The sequence below is a fragment of the Lycium barbarum genome, chromosome 8 (genome assembly GCF_019175385.1).
Source record: "Lycium barbarum isolate Lr01 chromosome 8, ASM1917538v2, whole genome shotgun sequence".
NCBI classification, from domain to species: Eukaryota; Viridiplantae; Streptophyta; class Magnoliopsida; order Solanales; family Solanaceae; genus Lycium; species Lycium barbarum.
In genome coordinates, this window is record NC_083344.1 from 105,079,518 (window position 1) to 105,092,607 (window position 13,090).

The 13,090-nt window shown below is 35.0% G+C and overlaps 1 protein-coding gene across 1 annotated transcript; it reads left to right on the plus strand.

Moving 5' to 3' along the window:
* Positions 1 to 1,469: 1,469 nt before the first annotated feature.
* LOC132606525 (uncharacterized) lies at positions 1,470 to 9,433 on the plus strand. The gene is made up of 4 exons (XM_060320076.1): positions 1,470 to 1,806; positions 5,962 to 6,402; positions 6,632 to 6,696; positions 6,819 to 9,433. The coding sequence occupies exons 1-3, from the start codon at positions 1,630 to 1,632 to the stop codon at positions 6,677 to 6,679; spliced, it is 666 nt and encodes a 221-aa protein (XP_060176059.1). The 5' UTR covers positions 1,470 to 1,629; the 3' UTR covers positions 6,680 to 6,696; positions 6,819 to 9,433.
* Positions 9,434 to 13,090: the final 3,657 nt, after the last annotated feature.

Here is a 13,090-nt window from a genome sequence, read left to right on the forward strand (position 1 = left end):
AGCAGTGAATTATATTTTGCCTCCCCATCTCTCAATTAAATATTACAATTCATTCATTTGAAAAACTTTTGCGACTGTTTCGTTACTGGATACAATAACGTTTCTTGTGATGTACAGTTGGAAGGTATAAACAGCTTCTCACTGCAAGTTTGGCAAAAGAGTAAAAAACAATTTCCAAACATATATAATGTTTGAATTATAAAATAATTGAACGTGATAAAAAAATTGATTCAAATGATTTGTGCGAATAAGTCATTTTGATAATTAAAAAAACTCAAAAATTTATTTACATAATTGAAAATGAAAAAGAATAAAAGCTTTTAAACATATATTCAATGCATGTAATACAAAATGTTATTTAAATAGAGATACATTCTATAATATACATTATATGCTTGAAAATTATGCTTATTTATTTTGTTATTACATCATTATATATGCTTGAAAACAAATGTTTTACTTTTTCACTTTATAAATAAAATTTATTTCTTCTACAGTTAAGTCCATAATATAGATTAAAAAGAGAAAAGAACTTATAATATAAAAAGTAAAAAAATGATAAAAGTGATAATTTAGAGGGTAAAATAGATATTTGATCGGTGAGCAGTCTTCTGAGTGTATAGTCATATTTAAGCAATTTTCTATTACAAACAAGAAAAACACTACTTTATTAAATTACTAGTATGCTTGTCCGTGCTTTGCACAGTCATGGACATAACTAAACTTCAGTGGAATACTAATACCATTAATTCTTTTTTTATAAAATGGAACAAATTTTTGTTAATCACACATATTTCATAAATTTCATAAAAGAATCTATGAAAAATGTTTTAGGTTCAATATCAAACAACTATATAAGAAATCAATATATGTGAACTTGAAAAAGTAAAATATTAAAAATAAATTTAATGAAAAGAAAAAAAGATTGTAATATTAAAATTAGCAGAATGTAAACTTGAGATGTGATCGCTTTTCCCCCCCTCTCCTTTGAGGCCCTTTTCTTAATTATATTTTCTAAATATGATTTCTCGACAGTAAATAGGTATTTGGTTGGTAAGTGATTAGCCTGTTTGACCAAGCTTATTTTTCTTTAAAAGTGATTATTTTTTTCAAGTAAGTGCTTATTTTAAAAAAGTGAGGTGTTTGGCTGAGCTTTTGAGAGAAAATAAGTGTTTCTGAGGAGTAGCAAAAACTGTTTTTCAGGAGCTCAAAAAAGTTACTTCTACGCACTTTTTAAAAAAACACTTTTGAGAAAACTACATTTAAAAATATTTTTTTAAAAGCTTAATCAAATACTAATTACTGCTTAAAAATGATTTTTAAATTAATTGGTCAAATACAAACTGCTTTCCACTAAAAAATATTTATTTGATAAAAAATATTTTTCAAAATAAGCTTAGGTCGGTCAAACAGGCTACTGTTCATATTTAAGCGATTTTCTATTGCAAACAAGAAAAACACTACTACTTTATTAAACAATTACAGATAAATAAGTGACTATGAGAGAAGGACAAAGCGGTGTTTTGGGTCTCACATTTTACCAGTTTAAATCCGTTACTTACGGGCGATTCAATTCCGGCACCGGCGAATATTCCGCTGTTTTAGCATATTCCGGCGAATAAAGTAACTATGAGTGTATTTGGAGGAGATAGTTGGGCAAGAGAAGCACAATATCGGAAGAGAAGACTCGATGAATTGATGGTTGATAACATCCATTCCTCTGTTTATAAGAAGCTCTCTAGCAGCAAATTCGCTTGCCTCATTTGCGCTCATCGTCCGGTCCTCGATACCCCTCTCATGCTCTCTGTACGTACATACCCCTCTCTTTATATTTGATTATCGTAATTTCTAATTATAAGATATTGATACTCTCTCTGTTTCTAAATAAATGGTGTTTTAGGCTTTTCATTTTGTTTCAAAATAAGTGGTGCTTTGGGATTTTAATTGATCTTATTTTTTCAAAATTACCCTTATACTCATAATTACATAATCAAAGAATCATTTAATAAGCACCACTTATTATGAAACGGAGGGAGTATCGAGCACCTAAGGCTGTGGCGGTTATTGAATTGGACTGAGAACTATGAGGCCTCGGGTTCAAATTCTAGTGGAGATAAAAATAATACTCTCTCTGTCTCAATTTATGTGGCACCTTTCGGTTTTCGAGAGTCAAGCAAGTCTTAATTTTTTCAGATATCTTTTAAATATTTTGAATTGTCAATTATTGTGATTTATAGTACTTTTTACGTAGTTTCCAAATATGTAAATTTTATTTGAAAAAAATTAAACATTTCATTCCCGAATTTACAGTCAAAATCAAACTGTTTGTCTTTTGTAATTCGAAATGTGTCACATGAATTACAACAATGATACCTCCTTAGGTGGTTAATGAAGTGGGATGGAACCATGAGGTCTCAGTTCAAATTCCACCGCAGACAAAAACGCTATTGCTGGTGGGAGGTGGCAGATATCCCGTGGAATTAGTTGAGGTGCGCGCAAGCTAGCCCGGGACACAACGGTTATGAAAAAAAAAATAATAAGAAGAAATTGATATTGGATCCAGTATTGTGGTAGGTGAAATATCTCTGCACCCAGTGGTTTGTCACAATGAGTGCAATACTGGTTAATACATATTCAACAATTACAACAACGATAACTCCTTAGATGAGATTAGAATGAATTAGGTTCATTTAGTAACGTTTAAAACAATTGGAACTTAACCTCCTGAGGTTAGGAATTTGATGCACCGACTTTAGTTTGATGTTGATGATCATTTTCAAACTTTAAATTCCTGATCATGATGTTCAAACTTTAAAATATTTGTAACCAAATATGAGATGAAGTACTAGGAACGTAAATCACCCGTGTACCAGATTATTCCGACTTCATACCTTTTTGGCGTATATGTTCTCCTATCTTCAATTCCCTCTTAACATGTCATTCAGCTTTGGTTTGAATTTAAGTACAAGAGTAAGCCCCTAAAGAGTAAGACAAGTTTTAAAGTCTATTATTGACGAAATAGCCTAGTTAGCTTTAAAAGTTTGGGGGCTGACTCTTCCTGTATCCCGTCTCTATAGGATGAATAATTGGAGGCCTTCAACATGATCCAGGTTCATGTAAAGATTGAAATGGCTGGCGAGAATCGCCAATAGGAATCTTGTAAAATCGCTGCTAGACCAACAATATTGTATGAGAGTGAATGTTTGCTTGAACACCGAACATATTCACAAGGTGAATGCCATAAACTTGCAGATGTTAAAATGGATGTTGTGATCTTTCAAGTTTGGACAAATTAGAAATGATCACGTATAGAGGGTGTAAGTTTTTTATAAGGCATAACAGAGGGTGTAAGTAGTGCACAGAAAATAAAATAAGATGTAGGGTGTGTTTGTATGGAGGAAAACACTTTCCAGAAATGTTTTCCAATTTTCCCATGTTTGGTTGGTCAGAATCCTCGAGCTTTCTATAGTTCCTGCAATTCAGATAACACTCAAGGAGTATGTTGGTTTTTTTTTAAGGAGAACAAACAATAGGGAATAATAAAGAAAGGCAAAGATTGAATTGCCTTCTTATATAAGATCAATTTTTGATCCATCAAATCAGTATTTTCAAATCAAATACAGAAGTTTCTCTTTTTAATTGTAGAATTGATATCTGAGAAGAACAAAATTTAACTTGATATCCAACCAGAGACATAAAAGATCCCAAATGAAATCATGAAGACGAGAAATCATGAATTACGAAGGGATCTTCATGTTCTTACCTTAAGATTTTGACGCGCCTCTACTACTGATTCTGAGAAGGCTAATTTCTGATACTCTTCCGGAGCTAAACACGGACAAAAAGTTCGGTTTCATAAAGAAAAACAGAACTAGAAAAACTTCTTTATTCTTAATTTGCTCTAGTTTCTAATTAACCAATGGATTGCCAAAAAAGGGTGTTAGTTCAAAACAAGAACTTGAAAAGTCAGTCATTTCTTTTTCATTTCCTTTTCTTTTCCCCCTTTCTATTCACTGACGATGTAAATATATTTTACACTATCAGGTCAATTTTAGTTGTTGCAACAAATAATCTGTTTTCTTTTTAATATTGCAAATCCCGCTGTTTATGAACAAGCACTCTTTTTTGCAGAATGCATTGGTTAATTAGAAACTAGAGCAATTAAGAACAAAGAAGTTTTTCTACTTCTGTTTTTCTTTCAGAAACAGAAATTTTTCTGTGTTTAGCTTCAGAAGAGGATCCAAATTTTTTTCTTTAGTTTGCTATTTGATTTCCTTCTCTCGAGAGGAGAAAATCCCTTTATATAGATTGATCTCATAATGTGCTTACCAAACATAATATCAAAGTGCACATTATTGTATTAGGAAATTAATGAGTTCTGAAATTTTGTATATCTTAAGAAAATGGTAAGAAATGGATATTATTGCTCAACTTCATGAGATCAATTAAGACTAACCTAAGGAGGAATTGATATAGACTCTAAATCTCGAAATATAGGTATTTAGAAATAAATTTAAAATTTGTCAACTACATTCCAACGATAAGATTGTCTCCGTGTGACATACAGATCACGGATTCGAGTCGTGGAAGCAGCCACTTGCTTGCATTAGGGTAGGCTGTCTACATCATACCTCTTAAGGTGCGGCCCTTCCTTGGACCCTGCTAACGCGGGATGCTTTGTGCACCGGCCTGCGCTTACTTTCCAAATGGCGGTAGCCAAATATTGTGAGTGTTAAATTTGAGTTGTCTGTAAAGTCAAGTATGATTTAGAAAGTTTTCTTTTTAAGAATTTTTTATGGCAAAAAAATAAATAAATACTATAACTATTAGAAGAATAGTTTTGTCACTTTATTATAAGTTTTTCATGTTGTTGTAAAGCCCAGAAATTTTTTTGGAAGGTTTTAAGACTTTAGAGTGTGCCAACAACACATAGAGATAACGCCTTGCGTACCAAAGGAGACTATGGACTTGTACCAAGTTGTAATGACCCAGAATAATTTTGTTAAAATTTAAGTCTCTAAAGTGGACTAACGAATATTAAGTACATCATATGCTTGTCAACAATGGCAGAATGAGAATATTATCATTCGAATATGAGAAATATAGTTGTAATTTGATTTGTAAGGTTATAAGGATGGTTACATGTGGGTAGAAATAGCTTAGATTGGTTTTGAAAGAGTTAGGGGGGAAGGAAGGTTAAAATAACGTATGTGTGTCCTACAAAAAACACATACGCTTCCTTTTGGGGTGGGGGTTGTTGATGGTGTTGTCAGACCTCTGCTTCTTTGGACTAGATAATTTTGAATTGGTGAAGTTTTGTGATTAATTGGCGGACAAACCATACAGACATAATGTGCATGCATATTACAATTTTGCAATGCGTGAATGCAACATGTATGTCTATGTATGCATTGATAGATGTATTAGGAAACTTCTCATGTTATAGTACTTCAGCTTTAGAGATGCTTGTTCTCCTACCATCTTCGTCAGTGATAATTCCCTAATTATCAGAAAGAGCTCTACTTCTTCAGACAAAATGTTGTTAATAGGTCCAAGTGAGCTGTGGAAGGTAGGTAGAGCATGATTATCTTAATCATGCCACACACGCTTCTGAGGTGCTTCCTGCTGCGAGGAAAGAAAGAAAAAGTGACTCGGTTGATGAAGGAAAGAAAAAGTGACTCGGTTGATGAAGGACATCTACTTCCTTGGACCGATGTCGTCGATTAATGAAGTTCTGTGTTTAATTGATCGACAAACTATACAGACAGTGCATCCATGTTTGCAGTTTTTCAAAATGTGGATCAATATGTTTCTATATTTGCATTGATAGATGTATTAAGACATTTCTCATGATATAACTTTATCAGAAAAAACAAAAAAAGAAACTTCTCATGTTACTTAATTTGGGGATGCATCCTCTCTTCTGTAATAATTCCCTGATTATCAGAAAAACATCTGCAGGTACATGTGAAAGGTTCGTGCCATCGGGCAGCAGAGTCAAGGCTTAGAGAAGGAGAATTAGGGAGGCAAGATGAAATAAACAAAAGAATAGCCTTGTCAGAATGTGGTACTGCCACCTCGAGCACCTTGACATCCAGCCAGTTACGTAAATCAGCAAGCAAACCATTGATCGAGTGCACAAGGAAAGCTGCTTCTGACATACTTCATCAAACTTTGGCACGAAGTACTGCTTCTCAAGTGGATGAGATCAAATGTAACAAGGGTGATACTACAAGTGGTCTAGCTAATAAAAGATATAGTCAATGTGTTCAGGTAGGAGTCGCAACAAATCAAACTCTCATGCCTCAAGCATACAACCGGGATCTTCGAGAGAGGGAGCTTAAGTTCACCTCTGCTGGCTGGAAGCGTGATGGCCATGGGAGGTGGTTTAGGGATGAAAATGTGAGTTTTCCATTTGAAGCACAGAACCAGAGCTGAAACTTTTCTCTTATTGTTTCTTACAGCGAAGCAACAATTTTTTCTCGTACTGCTAAACTATGACTAGAGGTTTATCACATTGATTGCTGTTTTATCAATTATATCGATCAAAGTAAATGTTTTTAAGTTGAGCGAAGGTATGATAAGGTCCATATAAAACTAATCTGGGTTGCACCTTTTGACTTGTTGCCAGGTAGAGTTTGACTCGGATGAAGAAGATCCTAATCTCTGTCTTCCATGACTATTGGTTGAAAACAAGTATGATTTTATACTTGATCTTTTTCTTTTTCAGCTAAACTTGAATGGATGCCAAAACTAAAATGGATGCCAAAACTAACTCTGTCACTGGTGTCCATCACTATGTATCACTTTCCTCACAGGGAGTTGAATACTAGTTCCATTCAAGTAATAACCAGACGTATTCCAATGTCTGACGGTCCAAGTAATTCATGGTTATGATGCCTGCGCACGCTACAAGTTACAGTGTAAAAGTTGGATGAGTTTTCAATTTAGCTGGTCCGCGTTTCTGAATATGATGCTTCGGTTTCTGTTGGATATGGATGGTAAACATGTTGCTTTGTATGAGATAGGTTTGAGCACTTGAGCTGGAATGCTTTGCTCTGATCTGCTGGATACTGGTCGAGCAGCTGAGGTGACTATTTCTTCTACTTCGTCCCTTTAAATCCTCAATTTGTGATAGCCACAAACCTAGCAGGGTGAAGCCATTGGGAAGTGAATTACATGGCCTTCAGTTTTAGCATCTACTCCGTCTTTCCTCAGTCTAGGTGTAAAATAATCGGGGCTCACAGTATAGTGGTATTGCTGAAAGTCTCTGGCACAATAGGTGTGAGCGATTCCGCTTCCCTCCTGTCCATTCTCTGATCCTGATTTTCTCATGCGTTAGTTGAAGATTACTGAGGCCATCTTTGACAAAATCCTACTTGTGAAAAGCAGCAAGAAATGTACAAGCTAAACATTTATGTTAATGCAAAACAAAGAAATACAGGCAGTTAATTTTCAAGTACTTTTTTAAAACTTCAATCAAATATTTTCCGAAGGTTTAGAAGTCCCTCTTTTTCTTTCGTGGCCGACCTAAAATCAGTTGCCCTTGAAAAAACTATACTTGCACGGAGTCTTCACCGGGTACACCAAATTCCATAAGAAAAATAAAAGGATCAAATAACGTGGTCTTTGATACCTGCATAGTGTTTTTCTTTTGTTATATTATTTTTACGTGGTCTTATTTACGCTAGATAAGAAATAAGGATCAAATTATAAATAAATGTTGATTTGCAAATTGCAAATAATGTTTAAAGTGAAAGTTGAAGTGATAATATTGTATCTATGGATAAATGGCTATTGTGACAGAGATGACAGTCGTACTTCCATAAACTCTTGAACGAAGAGGGGGACGGAGATAGTCGGGAGATTTGGAGCACTCTGCGGGGTGTCGCGATTTTGGGTATTGGACGAGTCTAAAGGTTGAGGAGGTTAAGGCTGTCATTCGCAGGATGCGCAGGGAAGAGCGATCGGGCCTGACAAGATCCCGATGAAATTTTGGAAGAGCGCAGACAAGTGTGGAGTGGTGACAGAGTTGTTTAAAGTCATTTTTAAGACGGGGAAAATGCCTGAAGAATGGAGCTGGAGTATAATGGTTCTTTTGTACAAGAACAAGAGTGACATTCAGAGTAACAACTATAGGTGTATAAAACTGCTAAGCCACAAAATCAAAGTTTGGAAGAGGGTGGTGGAGATGAGGGTGCAGAGAGGCCTATGTATTTTTTGGAATCAGTTCAGTTTCATGCTGGGGCGTTTGACTACCGAAGTCATTCATCTTTTAAGGAAACTGGTAGAGCAGTATAGGGAGAGGAAGAAGTATGTTCATATGATATTCATCGACCCAGAAAAGACATAAGATAAAGTCTCAAGGGAGGTACTATGGAGATGCTTAGAGGCTAGAGGTTTACTTGTGGCTACAATAGGGCGATCAAGGACACGTATGATGGAGCCAAGATCAGGGTAAAGACTGTGGGAGGAGACTCAGAGAACTTCTCAGTGGGGCTGCATCAGGGATTAGCTCTAAGCTCGTTTTTATTTGTCTTGGTGATGGATGGATTGACGCAGAAAATCCAAGGTGAGGTGACATGGTGCATGTTATTCGTGGATGACATAGTTCTGATTGACGAGACTCGTATCAGAGTTAACGCTAAGATGGAGGTTTGACGACAAACCCCAGAGTCTAAAGGGTTCAAGTTGAGTAGGATCAAGACAGAATACTTAGAGTGCAAGCTCAGCGACGCATTACATGAGGCTGGCGCGATAGTGAGGTTTTGTATTAATGTCATTCAAAAGAAAGGAAGTTTCAAGTATCTTGGATCTATCATCTATGAAAATGGAGAGATTGATGATGATGTTACACATCGTATTGGGGGAGGGTAGATGAAATGGATGCTCGCATTCGGAGTCTTCTGTGACAAGAAGCTGCCATCAAAACTTAAAGGTACGGGCTATAGAGTGGTGTGGTTCGACCAACTATGTTGTATGAGGCGGAGTATTGGCCAGTCAAGAACTCTCACGTTCAGAAGATAAAAGTTGCGTAAATGGGGATGTTGCGATGGATGTGTGGGCATACTAGGTATATAGGGTTAGAAATGAAGATATCCAGGACAAGGTGGGAGTGGCTTCAGCGGATGATACATGTGTAGAGGAGATGCACGGATGCCCTAGTGCGGAGGTGTGAGAGGTTGACTATGGATGGTTTCACGAGAGGTATTAGACAGGATATGACACACATCCAACTTACCGAGGATATGACCTTAGACAAGGATTAGGGTAGAAGAGTAGTGGGTAGTTGTGCATTGTCTACTTATTTGTTAATACTAGTAGTCGTAGTATTACTCTTATAGTTTCTTGTCCTTAGATTTCTGTTACTTTTTGTTGTTTCTTGTACTTCTATTATCGTATTAGTTTGTGGTAATTACTGTTGCTTTTTTCATATTGCTTTATTATGCTTTTATAGTATTTTGTCATGACTCTTTATACTGCTTTGAGTTGCTTGTCCTTGTGCTGAGGGTTTACCAGAAACATCCTCTCTGCCTCCCATGGTAGGGGGTAAGATCTGCGAGGCCTCACTTTCTGGGATTTTACTAGGTATGTTTTCGTTGGATAAACGACTATTGTCAATAAAATATATTTATTTGAAAAGTGTTATGTTTTATCATTTGATCCATTATTTCAATTTCACTTGTAAAAGAAAATTTGAAGTTCGAAAAATTAATTTGACGAGTATTTCAAGTAACATAATGATTTCACTCACAAATGTTTAACTTCTTTATCCGAATGAAATTCGTGCACACATAAATCCAGTCATGAAGCTTTCCATCCACTTTTATTTTATGTACCAAAGGTAAACGAAAATTAAGAGAATTCATGACGAGGAGTTTCGATATTAAAAAACAAGATTAAACATTTAACCCAACTTTAAGGTAATTTAGTGGAGTTTTAATTTTCGCTCAGATACAGTTGTTATTGGAAACAATAAAGAAAATGATTTTAAAATTATTGGCGTTTGGGTCTTTGTTTGAAACTTTCAAGACAAAGTTTACAATTTTTTTTTTAGATTTTGCAAACTCTGTTTTATTTGAATTGTTTACACGGTACTTTAGTTTTTTGCAAAAAAAAAAAAAATAATAAAAAAAAATAGTATCTCTTTTTGGGTCGGAACTCGTCCAATAAGTCTGTTACAAAAATATAGTCCATAATGTCTATTCATTCAAATAAAACCCAAATAAATTTATGTCCATTTTTGTTATCTCTTATTAATAATACTTGTTTTATGAGCTTTTATTCTTATCTTTGATGGTAAACTTAGAGTAATTTTAACTAGGCCTAGACATTTCAGGAGAACTAAAGAATAGTTTAATGCCTCCTTAATTTCCTAATGCGACATATAAAAGTCTATTTTTTATCTGAGGAGTTATATCAATAGGGAGCTATATTTATAAAAATAAATCTTGACCACCTGATGTTACTTGAACACATGACATTTATTATCTGCACTATTGAAAAATATTGTACAAGTACTCATTACACGCCTGAACAAAGACCATCCTACCAATATGTGTTGACGAATCTTTAGTCAACTAAGACTAGAGTTAAGTTTCTGGTGAGTCTCAAGAGGTGTAAAGATTAGTTAATGTCATCTTATCCTCAATGACTCTAAATCATAAAGCATTAATGTTACATTTTGATATTCATAGTAATAACTACTAATAATTAATGACCAACATTATTTTTAAGAAGCAATCCTGTATTCGTATAATCTGGTTATTGGAGAAAAAGTTGGTTAAAGATTTCAAATTTTAAAGAAACAATGTTTAAATTATTGAGACTCAATAGTATAATAACTTTCAAGCATTTGCACAATTTGTGGTTTCTGTTGACGTACTTGAAAATGTTATGTGTTGTACTCTATTTAAAATTAAGAAAAGACTAACTTATACCATTCTAGCATTCCTTAGAGGTTGTCTAGTTATCGATATTAGAGTATTGATTTCATGATAAAATTTAAAATTATATTTATCTCATATTTGGTTACGGATATTAACTAATATCGGTATGAATTTTATATAATAACTTTAGTATTGTCATCCTACGTTGCATGTGGATAATAGTGTCACGATGCGAGTATCAAAGCTAAGAGGGCACCTACCCCCGCCCCGTGAGTGAACCAAACACCATTGGAAAACCAATTCATTTCATTAATTAAGTGGAAAAATAAAGTGATAACGCGATAAAAGTCAAAGCCAAGTCTTTTACTCAAAAAAATACAGAAATAAAGGATACCACCCAAAATCTGGTATCATGTGTACAAGAGCTACTAAGAATACTAATACAAGTTTGAAATATCAAAGTAAAACTGTCTAGGAATAAAAGAAAGAAAGCAAGTAAAGATGGAAAGAGACTGGTATTGAGGAATAGCGAAGCATCCCACTCCGAGATCTCCAAAGCAATAGCCTGATGGCTTCGCGTGCTCCACTTGTGATCGGGTAAGTCTGCACCACAAAATAGTGCAAAAAATGTAGTATGAGTGCGTTAAGCAGGTGTACTCAGTAAATCTCATAGACCGACAACGTTGAAGTAGTGACGAGGTTTATTAAAAAAGTCTTATTTTAGCATTTGATAGGGCTACTTTATCACAATTACAATTTAACGAAACCATATAAGAAAATAGTCCAAGAAACCAAGTAGAATCCAACCAGTCAAATGATCAACAGATAAGAGATGACTACCTCCATAAACCATATAAAAGTCTCACGATTAAATCAAGTACAACAAATAAACTCAATCCTTTCCAAGAATCCAACAGAATCATCTCATAGGAAAATTTAGCACGATTCTCATAAGAATCCAGTAATAATTTCAAACATCTCCATAAGATCAGATAGAGATAAAAGCAATGTAATATAATGCAATTCGTTGCAGGCATGCTACCCGAGCCAGCCACATATCCGTTGCAGGGGCGCACCCCGAGGCAACCATAAAACTATGCATGAAATGCATCCAGGCAACCACAATGTCACTGATAGAGATGAAATATAATGTAATGTACGACAATCCTATGCAATGCAATGGCCATATTATGCCTACATTGCATTGTATTGCCGTCGGTGGCCAGTCTCTTCCAGCTGAAATAACATCACTCCGACCTGAATCCGATCTATAAAGATTATGTTGAGTCATAACTGCATGAACAATCACTATGAATGAATATGAATGATCACATAAAACATGAATATCTAGTGTAATTCATCTATAACCATGTACCGTTCAGAATTACGTAAAACTACTCGATTATCACTAGTCTACGGGATTTAATGGAATGATGTATGCACAAAATAGTTGAATTACGACAATTATCTATCAGTTAATGCCAATATGCTTTGGCTTTATTGGTTTGCAACCATCAATAACTTATTTCAAAACACTACCGATAGCATGGCTTCTGTACCCGTATCAGTGCCTGTCACACCATGGATACGAGACTCCCTCTTTAGCCCTTAACCCTTATTATTAGTTAGTTATTGAAAACATCCCCAAAACAGAGTCTAGGATAGTCTTAACCTACCTCAACGCAGAGCAAACAAATCATGATATTGCCTTTCCCTTCTAGAATGCCTCCGAACGCTCCCAATCTATCAATTACACAATCTGCATGAGTATATGAATTCGTAGACACTCATATTGATATATAAAACTTTGGTCGAAAAGTCAATCCCGAGGCCTTGAGGTCAAAACTAGAATTTTTTGACAAAATTGATTTACCCATTATCCTTAGATTCTTAATTGAAAATTCACCAATTTCATCCACAAAGAGACATCCACATTCCCATTTACACTCTCTTAACTTTAGGGATTAAAATCCCAATTTTCCAATCAAATCCAGGAATCATCAAAATAGCAATTAAAATCTTACCCCCGAGTTAACTCGTGAAGTTTGCTTCCAAAATTGCCTAAAATCGAGCTCTAGAACTAAAAATATGGAGAAATGAAATGTCTTCTCAGATTGGAGATTTAGAGCCCGTTTGGATTGGCTTATAAGTTGCTTATAAGCTGTTTTCAGCTTTTTTAAGTGTTTGGCTGGCCAGCTTAA